Source organism: Dunckerocampus dactyliophorus, chromosome 1, assembly GCF_027744805.1.
Source record: "Dunckerocampus dactyliophorus isolate RoL2022-P2 chromosome 1, RoL_Ddac_1.1, whole genome shotgun sequence".
Taxonomy (NCBI): domain Eukaryota; kingdom Metazoa; phylum Chordata; class Actinopteri; order Syngnathiformes; family Syngnathidae; genus Dunckerocampus; species Dunckerocampus dactyliophorus.
This window is the reverse complement of record NC_072819.1, coordinates 44,324,061-44,343,361: the sequence shown is the minus strand read 5'-3', so window position 1 is coordinate 44,343,361 and position 19,301 is coordinate 44,324,061. Positions and strand designations below refer to the sequence as shown.

General features: G+C 42.5%; 1 protein-coding gene across 3 annotated transcripts in view; it reads left to right on the top strand.

The window, feature by feature from the left end:
• flna (filamin A, alpha (actin binding protein 280)) overlaps positions 1-17,838 on the top strand; it is a 39,281-nt gene extending 21,443 nt beyond the window's left edge. Inside the window, exons 11-49 of one of the 3 annotated variants that reach the window (XM_054779510.1) lie at positions 39-165; positions 247-383; positions 459-655; positions 810-923; positions 1,051-1,194; positions 1,285-1,408; positions 1,484-1,644; positions 1,765-1,855; positions 3,137-3,306; positions 3,498-3,615; positions 3,726-3,838; positions 3,931-4,080; positions 4,173-4,491; positions 5,355-5,528; positions 5,614-5,776; positions 5,871-6,031; positions 6,433-6,600; positions 6,673-6,796; positions 6,869-7,025; positions 7,104-7,293; positions 8,110-8,133; positions 8,512-8,759; positions 9,157-9,231; positions 9,854-9,953; positions 10,030-10,170; positions 10,257-10,385; positions 10,497-10,670; positions 10,978-11,139; positions 11,221-11,424; positions 11,519-11,671; positions 11,759-11,881; positions 12,055-12,321; positions 12,562-12,699; positions 12,996-13,111; positions 14,908-15,040; positions 15,159-15,335; positions 15,435-15,653; positions 15,734-15,931; positions 16,578-17,838. In XM_054779510.1, coding sequence (XP_054635485.1) covers positions 39-165; positions 247-383; positions 459-655; positions 810-923; positions 1,051-1,194; positions 1,285-1,408; positions 1,484-1,644; positions 1,765-1,855; positions 3,137-3,306; positions 3,498-3,615; positions 3,726-3,838; positions 3,931-4,080; positions 4,173-4,491; positions 5,355-5,528; positions 5,614-5,776; positions 5,871-6,031; positions 6,433-6,600; positions 6,673-6,796; positions 6,869-7,025; positions 7,104-7,293; positions 8,110-8,133; positions 8,512-8,759; positions 9,157-9,231; positions 9,854-9,953; positions 10,030-10,170; positions 10,257-10,385; positions 10,497-10,670; positions 10,978-11,139; positions 11,221-11,424; positions 11,519-11,671; positions 11,759-11,881; positions 12,055-12,321; positions 12,562-12,699; positions 12,996-13,111; positions 14,908-15,040; positions 15,159-15,335; positions 15,435-15,653; positions 15,734-15,931; positions 16,578-16,762 — 6,068 coding nt within the window. In that variant the 3' untranslated portion in view covers positions 16,763-17,838. The remainder of the gene's footprint in view (positions 1-38; positions 166-246; positions 384-458; positions 656-809; positions 924-1,050; positions 1,195-1,284; positions 1,409-1,483; positions 1,645-1,764; positions 1,856-3,136; positions 3,307-3,497; positions 3,616-3,725; positions 3,839-3,930; positions 4,081-4,172; positions 4,492-5,354; positions 5,529-5,613; positions 5,777-5,870; positions 6,032-6,432; positions 6,601-6,672; positions 6,797-6,868; positions 7,026-7,103; positions 7,294-8,109; positions 8,134-8,511; positions 8,760-9,156; positions 9,232-9,853; positions 9,954-10,029; positions 10,171-10,256; positions 10,386-10,496; positions 10,671-10,977; positions 11,140-11,220; positions 11,425-11,518; positions 11,672-11,758; positions 11,882-12,054; positions 12,322-12,561; positions 12,700-12,995; positions 13,112-14,907; positions 15,041-15,158; positions 15,336-15,434; positions 15,654-15,733; positions 15,932-16,577) is intronic. The other 2 variants (XM_054779528.1, XM_054779519.1) reach the window with 2 other exon arrangements.
• The last annotated feature ends 1,463 nt before the right edge of the window (positions 17,839-19,301 follow it).

Sequence of the window (19,301 nt, the reverse complement as noted above, 5' to 3'; positions counted from 1 at the left end):
TGGGGCAAACTGGTACTGATGTCACTCACTGTTTGCAGAGGGCCTTGAGGAGCCTTGTAAAAGGAAAGATTTGGGAGATGGTGTGTATGGATTTGAGTATTACCCAACCACTCCTGGAACATATTCCATCACCATCACCTGGGGAGGACAGCACATCCCCCGCAGGTACAAATTTACACTGAAACAAATCCTGCCATTGACTGTATGGGATTGAAGAGATGTACTAAGACTTCCTGCTCTTTTTAGTCCCATTGAAGTCAAAATTGGCCCTGAGGCTGGCCAGCAGAAGGTGAGGGCTTGGGGTCCAGGCCTAGAGGGCGGTGTGATTGGCAAGTCTGCTGACTTTGTAGTGGAGGCTGTTGGAGACAACGTTGGCACACTGGGTATGTTTTTGTATTTCTGAAAACATTCACCATCACTTAGTTTGGTTGCACTGCTAAGATCTTTCTTCTGTTTAGGTTTCTCTGTGGAAGGACCATCTCAAGCCAAGATTGAATGTGACGACAAGGGCGATGGTTCTTGTGATGTGCGCTACTGGCCCACAGAGCCTGGCGAGTATGCGGTACATGTGCTCTGCAACAATGAGGACATTCAGCACTCCCCATTCATGGCCGAAATTGTCAACCCTCCTGGCAAAGACTTCTTTCCTGACAAGGTTAGCACAACTCTGGAGACATAAGCAGTTCAATACAATAGTCACCACTAGTGTTCATGTTTTAATGGTCTTATTCACAGTAATCATTTTTACATTACGTACGTGGTTTCCCTTCATAGACCTTCCTCCTAACAAGTGAAAGTGTATATTCCAGGTTAAGGCGTATGGTCCCGGTCTTCAAAGCAGTGGTTTGGCTGTTGGTAAGCCTACTGAGTTCACAGTGGATGCCAAGCAGGGTGGAAAAGCTCCTTTGAAAATTGTGGCACAGGTAGTTAAAATTTCTATTTCACTAAAGGCGTATCATGTTGCAATGCCACCTACAGGAATGGAATAGAATAGTATCAGCTGCAACTTGAATATGCAAACTCTTATGTTTTTGTTTCTGTGCGCTGCAGGATGGGGAAGGCACGCCTCTGGATGTGCATGTTAAAGATCATGGCAACGGCACCTACACCTGTACTTACACACCACGCAGACCTTTAAAACACACTGTCATGGTCTCCTGGGGAGGCGTCAACATCCCTGACAGCCCTTTTAGGGTAAGTACACACTGGCGTATTAGAAAGTTTTCCATTGATTTTCTTCAAAAGCCACCATCACTAAATGGTCTCCTTTGCACTGGTCAACAGATGAACGTTGGGGCAGGCTGTCACCCAAACAAGGTCAAGGTATCAGGACCCGGGGTGGCCAAGACCGGTCTTAAGGCCTTTGAGCCAACATATTTCACTGTTGACTGTGCTGAGGCAGGTCAAGGTAAAGACTGGACATCTTCCACAATGCTAACTTGAGATAAGAGTACCATTATTTCATACATTCTGATGTCTGTAGGTGACATAAGCATAGGAATTAAGTGCGCCCCTGGCGTGGTGGGACCTGCAGAGGCCGACATCGACTTTGACATTATTCGGAATGATAATGATACATTCACTGTCAAATACACCCCTCCTGGAGCAGGCAGCTACACCATCATGGTTCTGTTTGCTGACCAAGTGAGTTGTATTCACAAATGAAGTTTCTTTTAAGATTAACCCATAGGAGCGTTGGTAAGTGAGAAGGTATCCGTATGTGACTGTTCGGACTTCATTCCGCTTCATGTTTTCACTTTTCAGGCTATTCCAATGACGCCTATCAGGGTAAAGGTGGATCCTGCTCATGATGCCAGTAAAGTCAAGGCAGAAGGACCAGGACTCAGCCGCAGTGGTAAGAGACTATATCATTTAAATTTCCCATTTTGTGGATTTAACAAAATGCATATGTGGTATTGATATTTGTATTGTGCATTAATGTATTCTATTCACAAACATTATGATTATTTAGGTTAATGTTAAGTAATGACACATTGCCCACTAACGCCTGTTTACATAAAATGATACTCACAAGTACTATACCAGTAATGGGTGATTGTATGACAGTAAAACACAGTATGGATAATCTAATAGGCTAGTGATCAGAAGACTTAAGTTCAGTTCAGGGAGGGAAAAATGCAAATAGTGCATACAAATATTTACAGTGCAAATTGGAAACGGTATAAATAAGAAATATATGAATGTGGATACATAATTAAATGAATGACCAATGAAGCTAACAAGATTGCCCTGTCCAGCACACAATGTATTCCCAACCCACCCACAGTTACAGGATTAGATGAACCCACGTATGGGTTTAGAATTGTCAATCATAACGGGGTAGTGACAGCGTGTTGAAAATGTGGGTATATGGGGAAGAGTTTGTGGGCTGCAAAAGAAGCGCCCCCACCACCACCACCACCAGCCAGCAGGAGTAGTATGGTTCAGTCCTTTTTTGTAGGCTCCAATCTGTGGCTGTAGGCCTGCTCCAGTAGCTCGCCGTCACAGAAAATCTGGCCTGCACAACAGGACCAAATGTTTAAATAGTCATGCAATGTATATCGCTATATATGTATTGCTAACTAATTCAAAGCTATAAATAGCATTTCCATGTGTGCACAGAATAGCAAAATAGCTCTAATTGCACTATAAATACATTGTATTCTGAATTATAGGCTAACATATTAATAGTTCAACAATATAGATAATACATACCATTTACAATTGTTACAATTCATAAACAATATTCACCAGGTATATAAATCACGTAACAATGACATTTAAATTAGACAAAGCATATCTTAAAAGAGCTGAAGTACATTAGACACTTTGAATGACAAATGTGTTCAATGGCTACAAATTTTAAAACCATTGCTTCAGCAGGTTTTGTTGTTGCTTTTTGGTAGAAATGAGGCATAATTGAATGAAACTAAACATGTCCATAGAAATGAATGGAGGTCACTAGACTGGCTAACCGCGTCAATTGAGCTGAATAGAGGCTGCTGGCATTTGACCAAATGACGTTGACACAAAACTATTGCGAGATTGAGCTGTTGACAGCAAATGGGGAGAAATAAGGATACACAGGCTTTACACAGCTTTTGTCACCTGGTTACATTTTCTGCTGCTTTTGTAGGTGTTGAATTACACAAGCCCACTCATTTCACCGTAAACACTAAAGGAGCAGGAAAAGCAAACCTTGACTGCAACTTCAGCGGCCCCATCAAAGCAGAGGCTGTGAAGGACTTTGAAATTATTAACAACCACGACAACACACACACTGTGAAATACACTCCTGTGCAGCAGGTAAGGCGCTACACGTCAGTAAGCAGCCATTGAAAACCTTATGAAAAGGAAAAAAAAATCATACAGTATATAAAAATTATAACAATAAAGTGTTTTAATTAACGAGATGTTCTTTTTTTCCCCCCAATTTTTTCATTACTTAGCTCTTACTCTGCATCTAACTCTGAATCCCAATTCCCTCCTGACATCAGGGTCCTCTGGGGCTTGCTGTGACCTATGGTGGTGATCATATACCCAAGAGCCCTTTCAGTGTTGCTGTAGCATCTGCACTGGACCTCAGCAAGATCAACGTCACAGGGCTGGGGGACAGTATGTGCTCTTCACTACCTTGAATAATATTTTGCAAAAAATCATGCAGTTGAATATTGTTTCTACACAGTCCTGCTTCCATTTACTCTCATTTCTTGTGGTGTTTGTAGAGATGACCGTAGGCAAGGACCAAGAGGTGAATGTAAAATCAAAGGGTGCTGGAGGTCAGGGCAAAGTGGCAGCCAAGGTGACCGCACCCTCAGGAAAGCCAGTGGCCAGCAAGGTGGAGCACATTATTACAATATATTATAATCTCTTGTTGTTGTAAGTACACACTGTGGTTGTTAGTGTATAAAATCATGTGTCTTAACTCAGGTGGAGCCCGGGCTGAGCCCAGAAACCAGTCAAGTGAAGTTTATTCCACGAGAGGCAGGGCCATACCAGGTTGAACTGACTTATGATGGAGTCCAGATCCCTGGATCACCTTTCACCCCCATAGCTTACCCTGCCACAGACCCCTCCAAGGTAAACCTGACGTCCATACATGCTCAGTTTTTAAAAAACGGCTGCCTTGTTTTGTGATATTGATAGTGAAGTCGGCAACATTCTGCTGTCAGGTGCGCTGCTCTGGCCCGGGCTTGGAGCGTGCCAAGGTTGGGGAGACAGGGGAGTTCATCGTAGACTGTACCAATGCTGGCCCAGCTGAACTGACCATAGAGATTATTTCTGACAGTGGAACAGAGGCTGAAGTTCATATACAGGATAACGGCGATGGCACTTACACCATCACCTACATTCCCCTCTATCCCGGATCCTACACTCTGACCATCCGCTATGGGGGCCAGGATGTGCCCAATTTCCCAGCTCAGCTCACTGTGGAACCAGCCATTGATGCCAGTGGAATCCGTGTGTTTGGACCAGGAGTGGAAGGCACAGGTGAAATTGAATGTCTCTACATTGTTATTCTTTTGTTTGTTGTTTGTGTGCATGTGCAGTGAATGTAGTCACATTTATTAGATAATTTTGCTCTTTTTAAAGCATCAAAAATTTAGTGAAACGCTATGTAGACTTGGTGACTTCTAAATTCTCCACTGACACTCTTCTTGAATGATAGTTACTGTTAAATTTAAAACTACCACTTCTATAACTTGCTTTTATGAGCTAACACTGAGATTGTATTTCTATTACTACAACTACTACTACTACTACTACTATAGTTATGCAGACTAATTCCTAGTTAGATTGGTTTGGCAGGTTTGCACTGCTGAAATCACTCCGCTTAAAATGATCTCTGCTGCATTTTCTGGTCTCATCCCTACAGCCACAAATTTCCTTCTTACCACTTAAATTTTTGAATAAGAATTACGGAAAAACAGTTTCCTCTCCAGTGATGTAATTATCTGACCACACTTTTTTTCCCCTTTCGCCTCTTTTTGAAGTAAGAGGAGTAACCACTAATTGCCATAGATGAGCATACTGAGTCATTCGGTTGAGGTTGGGGTGAATTACTTAAGGACACTGGTACACATCATGGTGCACGTTACAAGCATTTATAGCCCTCTTGCTACGACTGCTGATGTCCTGCTTAATAAGCATTGAGAAGCAGCTTTAACCCTGTCAGGATCGCAAAATAGACATCCCACCAAGTACTGTACTGTCAGTGAATTGTATGTAACTTATGGCAGTGTAACTTATGTCTGCAGGCTATCATCAGGGCATTAGGACATTGAATTTAAGACTTGCAAATAATTACACCCACTGTGCTGTTTTTTGTTTTTGTTTTTTTTTTTTTTTGTAAGGCATTTTCCGTGAAGCCACCACAGACTTCACAGTGGATGCACGAGCTCTCACTCTGTCCGGAGGTGACCACATCAAAACTCTAATCAGCAACCCATCTGGCAGCCGCACTGACAGCCTGATCACTGACCTTGGGGATGGAACCTACAATGTAGAGTACACTCCCTATGAGGAGGGTGAGTATCATCTGCCCAGTTTGGTGATGCAGTGCACATTTGTGGTACATCGGTTTGAAGCTGTTGTTTCATGTGTATTCTTCAGGCCCGCACAGTGTGGAGGTCTGCTATGACGGCACTCCGGTGCCCAAGAGCCCATTCCGTGTTGCCGTCACCGAAGGCTGCGATCCTGCTCGAGTGCGTGTTCATGGTCCTGGCCTGAAGAGTGGCACTACCAACAAACCCAATAAGTTCACAGTGGAGACACGGTAAATGAGAAGCATTTAGTTGCTCGAGATTTCAGCAAGCTCACATCTAAACAGTGAAGGTTTGAATTATGTTTTTTTTTATTACTGCTTACAGGGGAGCAGGTACTGGTGGTCTTGGGTTGGCGATGGAAGGTCCGTCAGAGGCCAAAATGTCCTGCACTGATAACAAAGACGGTAGCTGCAGTGTTGAGTACGTCCCCTATGAGCCAGGGACATACAATCTCAACATTACTTACGGAGGACAGCCCATCAATGGTACTAATTTTGTGAAAATACCACTTCTACTTGATTAACATCCAAGTGTTATTGTGGCAATGCGGTTTATAGGCTGATACTTCAACGATAAACAGTGACGCACAATAAGGCCTCCCACCCCTCTTGCCCTTTTTAAGAGAACATGATATGGCTGGGGCCTTCACGGCTTCCCAAAAATTTGACTGCTCACCCTAGACTGACTTGCTCACTATATGAATAAAATGAATAAATATTGCTTTTAATGTAACGGAAGTTAGCCTAGCAGGTTTGAAAAAGTTTTTTTTATTTTTCCCCAAGCGGCTGTGCTTCCCCTTATTTCTGCTGGTGCCTCTTAGGGGAAGCCCGTCTCACACTTTGAAAACCTCTGGTCTAAACCTTTTTCTGATGTGTTGTCTTTGCAGGAAGTCCTTTCTCAGTGCCAGTCAATGACACAGTGGACAGTTCCAAGGTGAAATGCCAAGGTCCAGGGCTGGGCAATAATGTCAGGGCTAATATTCCTCAGGCCTTCACAGTGGATGCCTCCAAAGCTGGAGTAGCTCCACTGCAGGTTCGCGTGCAGGGACCCAAAGGTGTGTTCTAAAGCTTACATGAATCGTTAACACTTGGCTTGAATTACAGTGGTTTGTGTTTATGCGTGTTAGGTGTGGTGGAACCTGCCGAAATTTTGGATAATGGCGACCAAACTCATACAGTCAACTATATTCCTACTAGAGAGGGTCCGTATTCCATTAACGTCTTATATGCTGATGAAGAGATCCCACGCAGGTACTGCAAATGCACACAGCCTGTAATCACATTGGTTGACATTGCACGACACCTGAATTTCTCGGTTGTCAGCCCCTATAAGGTGAAGGTGCTTCCCACCCACGATGCCAGTAAAGTACGTGCTAGTGGACCTGGTCTCAACACCACAGGTGTGCCTGCCTCTCTGCCTGTGGAGTTCACCATTGATGCCAAAGATGCAGGAGAGGGACTGTTAGCTGTCCAGATCACTGTGAGTGTGTTAGCATGCAAGGTATATTGAGTAATTCAACTGGAATCCCTATTGAAAGAAAAACAACTGTGAGTTCAGGACCCAGAAGGAAAACCAAAGAAGGCAAATATCCGTGACAACCATGACGGAACCTATCTGGTGTCATATGTTCCCGACATGACGGGCAGATACACCATCTTGATTAAATACGGAGGAGACGAGATCCCATATTCACCATATCGCATCCGGGCCCTACCCACAGGAGATGCCAGCAAATGCACTGTCACAGGTATGCACTGGGTAGTGACGCTCATGCTTGTATTTGGAATTTCCTGCAAATATATAAACCACATATCTTTTAAACTAATATTGGCCCACTTTACTTCCCCCATACAAAACACACTTTTTGTTACTGTTCCAATCAGTCTTCCAAACTCATTTGTTAATATTTAATGCTATATTTTCCCCAGAAATACACCTCGACAAGTGGTACTGTTAAAGGAGGACTGTGAATTACATGTCAGCACTCACCACTTGATCTTAAGCTTTGGTAAAGGTCACTGACTGGGGGCATGAGATTACTGAGAAAAGTAGTTCCCACCGTAAAATGGCTGTTTTGAACCATTGCTCCCTGCTACAGTGTATTTTCATCACCAGCTCAAAGAAATGGGACCAGAGCCACAGGAGTTGGTTTTAACCTCTTGAGATGTGAATTAGTAGTACACAATTCCACCTAGAGTTATCTTTACATGCCTTTCTAAAAACGCCTTGGATTTGTCCAAGCGGGTCTTATGTAAAACTCAATTTTACTGCTGTTTTTTATTTTTGAAAACTTTCTATGCATTTATGCGCTGTGTTCCTGTCGCTGTGCTCCAGTTACACCCCTCCTTGGTCCATTCCCTGCTCCACACATACACACTGACATGCACACACCACCCCGCCCTGCTTTCACATGGCACCATCACTGTTTTGTTTTGGTTTTTCATTCATGTTTTTGGAGCACACAGGTTTTGCCTTCTTCCACCCGCACCCCCACCTGACTATCTTGTGTTTGTCACTTTTGTCTCTTGTTCATCCTGTCCCTTGTCACCGTTCCCACTATCAGTGTCAATCGGCGGTCACGGTTTAGGTAAGCCCACTGAACAACTGTGTGTCTTTGAGCATGGACCAGAGTGGCTCCTGTGTTAAACCTGGGTTCTAATTCTCTCTTAACTATACTGTTAGATTTCCTTTTTTGATGTGTTATTGCCCACATGTTCATTTGGACACACTAATACTAACTAAAACAAGTGGACAGCATGCTGGAATGGTACTTTGGCTAATCAAGCTTCCAGTTCTAGAAATGATATAACAAATGGTGGGCAACGTTTGTAGATTTAACATGACTAGATTTTATCTTTAACATGTTCTCTTGGTTGTGGAATGTGCATGCTAAATGTGTATAGTAACAGTGCCTCATGAAATCTGTAAATCATTTTGTTGAATTGGCAACGTTTAAATTCTGTAGGTGCCGGTGTTGGCCCAACCATCCAGATCGGTGAACAGACGGTCATTACAGTGGATGCTAAAGCTGCTGGGAAAGGCAAGGTGACCTGCAGCGTGTGCACACCAGAGGGAGCAGAACTGGACGTAGATGTTGTAGAAAATGAGGACGGAACATTCGACATTTTTTACACGGCACCACAGCCTGGCGAGTATGTCATCTGTGTCCGTTTTGGAGGGGAGCACATCCCCAACAGTCCCTTCCAAGTCACGGTGAGTGCATTTGCAGGCTGAGTAAACAGTGTAATGTTCTATGTTAGCGCCACAAATTACTGATTAAATTAGATTGGGGAGGATTGTTGCGAGCACGATGCACACAGCGTGTAGACTTCTTTTGGAAACAGGATGGTGGTCATGATAGCAAACCTACTCACTCTTTTAAAGAGGGCCTTCCTATGGTCATTAAAAACATATTATTGTAACTGTACAGTATATTTGAGAGGCAAGGAAGTACATAATGGGTCCCTAGAAAGCATACTGTAGATATGTCCTCTTGATCTTTGATGCAGTTTCTCTCTACAGAAACTTCAACAATGGATCCTGCAGGTGACACACAATGTTTTATTTCCCTACAACTTCTCTTTTTTTCCCCAACCTCTCGCCCCCTCAGGCACTGGAGGGAGCTCCATCAGACCAGCTCATGCAGCAGAGCCAATTGCCCCAGTACTACGCTCAACAGCCCTGGGTACCTAAAAACTCTGCGTCCCACCTTTTTTCCTCATGTTAAACACATGTTTTTCCATCGCCTTCTTTCCTTCCTCTGCTCTGCATCATCAAACATGGCCAGCGTCAGTGTGTGCTTTTTCATTACAGGTGTTTCACCTCTGACAGGGTTTTCTCTCCCTTTCCTTCCTCCATTTCATTAACAGGGTTCCTAACATGGAGAATGCAACAAAGCTGTTCAGTAACAAAAAAAAAACACTGGTCAATATTAAGCTATTGAGTGGAGTCATGAAATTTGCATAGAGTTAATCTATCTGTGTAATGATGAGGGCCAACTCATAGAATATAAACCACTGCATTGCCCAGTGCTCTGTGTCAACTTACTGTGCGGACAAATGATCTGCATTGACAATCATCCGTGTGGACTTGTCTGGTGAATCACTTGTTCTTTGACCTTCCAGTGTTTGTCTTCATCTCATTCTAATAGTGTGTGTTGGTGTCATCATTATCATCATCATGACCACTGTCTTGTCAGTCATCTCATTGTTGTCTCACAAGTCATGCACTGTGTTCTGGTAGAATTGTCGCTATCCCCCCTGCATCTTCAAATACTGTGTAGTAGAACCATGCACTTTGTCTCCTAGGCAACAGACAGGCCATTGGGAATGAATGGTCTGGATGTGACTGGGCTCCGTCCATTTGATCTCGTCATCCCATTCACCATTCAGAAGGGAGAGATCACAGGTATGAAAGGCTGTCAGATTGTCTGGGGATGACCTTGGTGCTGTGTATCTCACTGTGGTCTTTTCTAAACTTGAAGGTGAGGTCAGAATGCCGTCAGGCAAAGTTGCCAAACCTGACATCACAGACAACAAGGACGGCACAGTTACCGTCAAGTACGCTCCAATTGAGGCGGGGCTACATGAGATGGACATAAAATATGATGGCATTCACATCCCTGGTATGACTTTTGCTCTGATGCACTGCATTACATAACAAGAATGAGAAGCTTTAATTCTTCGACTTGGTCTTAATTGATATTCATAGGAAGTCCCTTACAGTTTTATGTGGACTACATGAACAGTGGTAATGTAAGTGCCTATGGTCCTGGCCTCATTCATGGCACCGTCAACAAGCCTGCGGTCTTCACTGTCAACACGAAAGATGCTGGAGAGGGTATGTCTTCACATGTTGTCATAGAATAGCTATGGGGATAGCCTATTAGTCACAGCATGATTTGAGTCAAAATGGGTGCTTCCCACATGAAGAGTCTTTTTCTTTATCTAGGTGGACTGTCTCTGGCTATTGAGGGGCCATCCAAGGCAGACATCAGCTGCGTGGACAACCAGGATGGGACATGCACTGTGTCCTACCTGCCTGTCCTGCCTGGAGACTACAGCATCCTTGTCAAATACAATGACAAGCATATTCCTGGCAGCCCCTTCTCTGCAAGGATTACAGGTTAAAATATCATCTTCATGAATTTGTTAATCAGTTTGGGTTAAATTTTAAATCTTCATCTTTAGAGACATTTTTGACAATTCTGAGCATCAAACTTTGTGGGAACAGTTAAGATTGTTTGGGTGGGATCAACTGGAAATGGCTACAGCTAAAATCCCTCAAAAGAACCTCATGACCGTATAGCAAAATTGCAAAGTACATATGAGTCGTAAATTCTACATTGGTAATTAGGTACTCAAGTAAAGTGTGTGACTCCTCACGCTTGGAGGTGTGCACCCTACAGTAACAATCCTGTTCCTGTCTGCAGGCGATGACTCCATGAGAATGTCCCATCTGAAGGTTGGATCAGCTGCTGACATTCCTCTGGATATTGGAGAGCTCGACCTGAGCCAGCTGACTGCCTCACTCACCACGCCTTGTGGTCGTGAGGAACCTTGCCTCCTCAAGATGCTGCGGAATGGCCACGTTGGTGAGTGTGACTGGTGTAAAAAAATAAATCCAAGATTCTTGAAGAGTCTCTCGACTTATTTGAACTGTGTCTTTGTCGCAGGCATATCATTTGTTCCAAAGGAGATTGGAGAGCATCTGGTGAACATAAAGAAGAATGGTCGCCACATTCCCAGCAGCCCCATCGCTGTCATGATTAAGCAATCAGAGATCGGAGACGCCAGTCGCGTTCATGTTAGCGGCCAGGGGCTGAGTGAGGCCAGGACCTTTGAGCCTGCGGAGTTCATCATTGACACTCGGGATGCAGGTACATGCCTGATTCATTTACTTTTTCTTCACATCTCAGTCATCGAGAGAGGAACTACTGTATTTAGAACCACTCACATGTTTGGTCTATGCAGGTTACGGTGGCCTAAGCTTATCCATTGAGGGACCCAGCAAAGTGGACATCAACACAGAGGACCAGGATGACGGCACCTGTAAGGTCACATACTGCCCCACTGAACCTGGAAATTACATCATCAACATCAAGTTTGCTGACCAACACATTCCGGGTATTTTGTCTGAAAGTAGCAGGCCAGACCACAACAGGGATGTTGACAATTGGTAACCATGGTTATTGTTTGTGTTCATGTGCACAGGGAGCGCATTCACAGTAAAGGTTACAGGGGAGGGCAGGATGAAGGAGAGCATTACCAGGAAGAAGAGAGCAGCATCAGTGGCCAATGTTGGCAGCCAGTGTGACCTCAGCCTCAAGATCCCAGGTGACAAAGAGAAGACTGTACTGTGTTTATAAGCATCTGGTCTTTGATTGTGTCTTGTGTGCATGTTTTTTATTGGTAACCAGTTACTTTAAATGGCTGATATTTTTTACATGTCATGGAATAAATGGGAGTGTTTTTCATTAATTCTAACACCCAACTACATGTTTCATCAGAGATCAGCATCGCTGATATGACAGCACAGGTGACCAGTCCCTCTGGTCAGGTTCACCAGGCTGACATAATGGAGGGAGAGAACAACACCTACTGCATCCGTTTCGTCCCCACCGAGACAGGCGTCCACACAGTATGTGTAAAATACAACGGTATGCACGTGCCCGGCAGCCCATTCCAGTTTACTGTTGGCCCCCTTGGAGAGGGAGGGGCACATAAGGTCCGTGCTGGAGGGCCGGGACTGGAGAGAGCAGAGGCTGGAGTACCAGGTAGGTGTGGTGGCTGTGTGACTGTGTATGCTGAGATTATGTGACTATCAACCCTAACTGGGCATGTCTTCCGTATATTATCCCTTTTGCACATCTCAATCTTACTCTTTAATTCTTATTTATTTCTTAAGTGTTGTGTATATGTACAGTTAGAGCTAATTTAACTGAAGTCAAATTCTTCGTTTGTGTAAGCATACTTGGCCAGTAAAGCTGATTCTGCTTCTGATTCTTCATATGAAGCTGAATTCAGCATCTGGACAAGGGAGGCTGGCGCTGGAGGGCTCAGTATTGCCGTAGAGGGACCGAGCAAGGCCGAAATTGCATTTGAGGACCGTAAGGATGGATCCAGTGGAGTGTCTTATATTGTGCAGGAACCAGGTGAGACAAGAGAGACAGTATATTTGCATGGTATTTTACATCACAGCATCTGGATGAAATTAAATGTCTTGTTAATTGGACCAGACTAGGATGATCTGCATATGCATCACACAGTTCCTCCCCAAGCAACAGATGTAGACTAAAAGTTGGTTGGTTCGTTATCGAAATCAAACATCCAGGTCATGCAAAATGTTGAACAATGTCCATATCAATGTACATGATGGTAGCAGTTTGGCAAAAATAATGTAAATATGTTGTTGCCTTTTTGATTGGGAATCTGTTCTATGTTCATATAGGAGACTATGAGGTGTCGATCCGTTTCAATGACGAGCACATCCCTGACAGCCCCTTCATCGTTCCAGTGGCCTCGCCTTCAGATGACGCCCGACGCCTCACTGTTGCCAGTCTTCAGGTGAGGCTCTGAGACATACACACATGTCCGTGTGCAAGCACCCGCCAGGCCGTAGTTCACTGCCCAAAATGCAGCTGCTTGTAGAGTGTAAAATTCTGTAAAATAGTGGATTAAGGTAAGGATTTCATCAGGGTGTGTACAGGAAAATGCAACATTTTTTAGTTTTGTCATTTAGAAAAATTATACTTCATATCATGAATAAAATAGAGCTGGGTTACAGGATGACGCTGGCATTTTGAAAATCACAGGGTTTAAAAAAAAAAAAAAAAAACTGTAGCTAAAATGTGTGAGCAGCTGCTGCATTGTTGGGCAGTGCAAGGGCTTCTGGCATACAAGAGGATTGTGTGTGTTTCTCGTGCCTCATTCTAAAGGCTCCCAACAGCCTCCCTCCTAAAGTCATTTGAGGGGCTAAAGGGTTAAAGAGGTCTGACATGGGTTGTTTTCCTCTCTGTTCACACATGAACAGTACACATACATACATACATACATACAGATGGTCCTCGTGTTATATACATGCTCCTATGAACTAATTTAATAACTTCATTTTGATTCATAAGACTCGCTCGACAATTAATGTGGAATAATACACTAATATGCGCTTCACGTGCAGCCACACAACACTCAACACTAAGCATCATTAAGGATAAAGATTGTATTGTAACGTCTACCTGGATGTTATAAGGATGATGAGGAGTTACGATTAACAATCTCTTTATGCAAAAACAAAAGAGGCCACATCCACGCCAAACCATCAGCAAACTATCGTATCTACTGTCGTATCTGCGTGCACACACACACACCCAGGACTCATGTCACGTTCATAGACAGTCGGAAGACACGAAACTTGCATGTTTAAGGATCTGCTCCTATGTAATGGACAGTAATTACTAAAGCAGTGTAGCAGTCTTTTTAGAGGGAAAAGGTTCCTTGTGCTTAAGAAGTGAATTTAGCTATAATTAAGGTAGAAGTTTTGACTTGCACACAAAAACTTGAGATCAAAACGCAATTGCTGCATATGACTTCCATTAAAACGTGATACTTTCGGAAATTCACTACATCCTGTTACCGCACTCGAAGCATCATGGGAACTGGTTCTCTTAGCGTAAACATAAAGCTAATCTACTTCAATCTGCAATCTATTATACATGTCTTTTCATAAGTACACATCAACATAAATGCTAAGTAGTAGCAGCTACAACTGCAGTCATTGTTTTAACTTTTGTAATTTTTACTTTTTGTTTCAATTTGTGGAAAAAAAGTTCCAGTTAAAAAGCGTCAATCTTAGGTCACACGTGCAAAGTTATAAAACATTTCAAAATGTACCTCCATTGTTTTGTGACTGAGCTAAATTTAAAAAATAAATAAAAGTTTGTCCAGTCCTATATTTTGTAATTGTAGTTTTTTTTAAGTGATGTTAAAATAGCGTCTCGTCTCGTTTCTTAACCCAATATTGTATCTCATGAGCTGAGTGTATCGGTCAAAATTAAATTTAACTACATAAATGTTAAATTATTTAATGCACGTAATTTTAACTCAATCACAAACACAAACAAATTTCTACCCCTTTTTTTTTTTTTTTCCTCCTCCCTTTGTCAAATCCCTGCTTTTTTTTTTTTTTCCTCCTCCCTTTGTCAAATCCCTGCTTTTGTACTGTACAGCCCTCCTCTTTAGCCTTGTTAGCGACCTCAAGGTAAGGTAGAGTATTTATGTAAATATCAACAATCAATCCTTTTTGTCTTGTCAGAGGGTTTAAAAAATAGCCAGAGTTGAGCGTGTGAGTGTGTTTTGTCGAGCAGGAATCTGGCTTGAAGGTGAACCAGCCAGCATCATTTGCAGTCAGCCTGAATGGAGCAAAGGGTGTGATTGATGCAAAGGTTCACAGCCCCTCAGGGGCTCTGGAGGAGTGTTGTGTCACTGAAATTGACCAAGGTAACTGCAAATATGATACCTGAATTTTTTTAATGTATTTTTTTTAATACAGCTTTTGACTGAACCTGCCTCAGTTGGTGGAAAAGTCTTATTTGATTTTTGTTATACTTTGGTCTAGATAAATACGCAGTGCGCTTCATCCCAAGAGAGAATGGTCTCTATCTAATTGACGTGAAGTTCAATGGAAGTCACATCCCTGGCAGTCCATTTAAGATCCGTGTTGGAGAGACAGGGCAGGCTGGAGACCCTGGGATGGTGTCGGCCTATGGACCAGGATTAGAAGGAGGCAGCACAGGTAACATGCTGTCCCTGCAAATAATGTAAACGTAAAAAAAAATTAAAACAAAAATGAATATTCATCATAACCTTAATTGTCTTTCATTTTTCCTCACAGGAACGGCCTGTGAATTTGTGGTCAACACAAGCAACGCAGGCCCAGGGGCTTTGGCTGTAACCATCGACGGTCCCTCCAAAGTGAAGATGGACTGTGTGGAGTGTTCTGAGGGCTACAAGGTCACATACACCCCTATGGCACCTGGCAGTTATCTCATATCTATCAAATACGGCGGACCCTACCACATTGTGGGAAGCCCCTTCAAAGCAAAGATCACCGGTGAGAAAGACCTGCAGCAAACAGAGTACTATAAAAACTTGATGTTCAACACTAGCTAACATTGTCCTACTCTGCTCCAGGTTCCAAGCTTGTTTCCAGCCACAGTATGCATGAAACCTCCTCTGTCATGGTCGACCCTGTGACACGTGCCATCAGCTCCACACAGCAGGGTGCTCCTACCAAATCAGATGCCAGTAAGGTGGCGGCTAAAGGCCTGGGGCTCACCAAAGGCTTCGTTGGTCAGAAGAACAGCTTCACTGTTGACTGCAGCAAAGCAGGTGTGTATTATGTCTTCAACATACTGAACACATTACTATCCTCACTCCAAAGTATGCAGTAATAGCCACCGTATTTTTGCAAACACATAAATGATTATTCTAGCTTTCAGACTGTTTTGGTCATCAAGAACAGTGGAAACACTTGTAACTCCACTTCAAAAACAATATATAAATATTTACATTGAAATTAAACCACAGTAAGCGATGTTTTTATTGTCCCTAATATAGCAAAAGCTGTCAAGTTGTCTTAAAAAGATTTGAGAGATTTAAGTACAAAGAGCTACTTTTGTATGACAAAAACATAATTTCCTGAGAGAATAAACTTTAATGGTAATCGTCACAATACGTAGAATTCCTTTTACACTGTGGAAAAGTTAAAATGTTAAATCCCTGATCTGACATCTTATTAGCGACTGAAGCAGACTACTATAAGCATAACACTCCCAAACGTCCATTAAGGCTGAATTGTTACATTGTAGTGAGCTGTAGAGCAGCAATACCTGCGAAGAGCTGCATGTGTTTTGATAAGAATGAGGCAGTAGATGGCAGTAAATGTCAAGCCACACTCTTGACACCACAGATACAAGCCTCAGCCGTAGCTTAGACAGACTCACTGATTCAAGTACTTTTCCATCTGTATCCTCAGGTCGTAACATGTTGCTGGTTGGGGTGGATGGCCCCAAAGTCCCCTGTGAGGAGATCCTGGTGAAACATTTGGGTAACCGCCTGTATAACGTCAGCTACCAGCTCAAAGACAAAGGAGAGTACATCCTGGTGGTCAAATGGGGGAATGATCACATTCCCGGCAGCCCCTTCCATATCATAGTCTAAGAAGAAAAAAAACCTGCACCACAATCAGCAACTTCTCTTACCACTGTAATTGTTGTTTACAGCTCCAAGTCCCATGCACGCTGCCCGTGTATCCAATACCATCTCCCAAAGATGCAAATATTCCTTTGTTTTCAGCCGTAGAATCCATGTTCTCACATATTTCAAACAAGGAAAGTCTTGGGAGGAGGATAACGCACCTTTTTGTAATGATTGTAAACTAGACAGTTAATTTAGCCTTGTGATTTTTGCATTTTCAGCCATGGGCTCAGTCCTATCAGTACGTTATGGACCCCACCAAGCCAAACCCCATATGGAAATTGACAGTTTATATGAACAATCGAGTACGGATGTGCCTGTTTTAAGGAAACATGTAAGACCTACACATGTCACCATTTTGGCGTAACATCTCTCCTTGTCCATATAAAATGTGATTAGCTCATCTAGATAATAAACGGGGGTTGTTTGTAGCAGTAGTGATTGGAAGATGCCCCCTCCACTTACTATGTGTTGTCCATGATGCTTTTTGACTAACAGTTGTTTTACCTGCTGATAGTGTGACTGTTCAAAAAATTGTTATGCGCGTTAGACTAGATAATAAGTTTAAATAAAAGCAGGGGCAGCATTACGTGAACGGTTAACACGCTTCGCTGTAGTTAACTTTTGTCACAAGCTTGCGCACAACACACCAATGCTTTTGTGTTGTTTTTTTTTTTTCCATGTGTGATGATCGATTCTGTAAAACATGCCTTAACCTGACATGGTCTTTGTGTTGGGACACTTTGCGAGCATTTCTTTTCAAAAGGGAAGTTTCTAAAACGATGCTGGACAAAAGGGCTAAAGATGATGTTGTGGTTCATCACATCTTTCCAAGACTGACCAAAAAAAAATAGAAAAAAAGAACATGTTGCTTTTCGTCAGTGTTTGTATTTCACCATTTTGAACTGCCTCCCATTCCATCCCCTTTCTTCTCTCAGCTCTGTCTCCACAAAAAAAATCTTGTCCTAAATAATGCTTTAAATGTATTTGTAAGACAGTATTTTGATACACAATAAACGTTGTCTAGTATTTTTCTGTTATGGCTTTGTGTTATTGATTCACTGCTAAAAGATCTTGGTTGTAATTGGTAAGCACTGATTTAGCTCTTCTAAACGCTCATGAAGTAACTTGTGTATGATTGCATGATTATATTTTTATTATATCCTCCAGAGACACTACTATAGAAATGAAACTTTATAATATGTGTGTGTATATATATATATATATATATATATATATATATATATATATATATATGTAAGTATATGTGTGTATATGTATGTATGTGTGTATATATGTGTGTATATGTATATATGTGTATGTATGTATATGTATATATGTATGTATATATATATATACATGTGTGTGTATATATATATATATATATACACACACACAGTAGTCAGTGTACAGCTTACGTACTATAAATGGTAAAGGTGAACTAGAATGAAACATAAGTGAGTCTAAATTGTCCGAAGTCTTTATATGTAGTCTGATCATTGGTATCTAGTGCTGCCTTAATCCTCTTGGGCATGGAATTTACCAGAGCTGCACATGTGACTAGAAATCTTTCACTCCTTTGATGACATCACAGAGATGCCTTGGCCACTCCATCTGCAGCTACTGTCATCTTGAAGGTGTGTTTGTGCATTTTGTTTCCCTCAATGAACAACCAACCGCTCCCCAGTGCCGGCAGCACTCATGCAGCCCCAGAAGATTCAAGATTTAAGAGTTTTATTGTCATGTGCATGGTAAAACAGCAGTTATACTATGCAATGAAAATCTTATTCTGTTCATTCTCCCAAGAAAAGAAAGAAAACACAAGAAAGAATAAGAACATAAGAAACATAAATACCAATAAATAAAGCAACAACAACAGAAGAGACATTAATACAGATAAATAATATAAATAAATAAATAAATAAAGTGCTATGAGTGTGTGCGTGTGTGAGTGCTTCGTTGAGAAGCCTGATGGCCTGTGGGTAAAAGCTGTTTGCCAGCCTTGTGGTCCTGGACTGCAAACTCCTGTAGCGTCTGCCTGACGGTAGGAGTGTGAATAATGAGTGTTGTGGATGTGTGCTGTCCTTGATGAGGTTGTGTGTTCTGCGTAGGACTCTAGATTTATAAATGTCTTGCAGTGAGGGGAGGGCTGCCCCAACAATGTTCTGTGAGGTCTTGATCACCCGCTGGAGTGCCTTCCTATCACGTGTTGTACAGTTACCGTACCAAACAGTGATGGAGGCAGTAAGGACACTTTCGATAGTGCATCTGTAGAAGCAACTCAGGATTGTGGTGGACATGCCAAATTTCCTCAGTCTTCTCAGGAAGTACAGTCTCCTTTGGGACTTCTTCAGAATTTGTTGGGTGTTGTGAGACCAGGTGAGGTCCTCGCTGATGTATGTGCCAAGGAACTGGAAGGTTTTCACCCCCTCCACCTCAGTCTTATCAATAAACAGGGGTTTATGCGGCTCCTTTTTCCTTGTTCTTGGGTCGATGATCATCT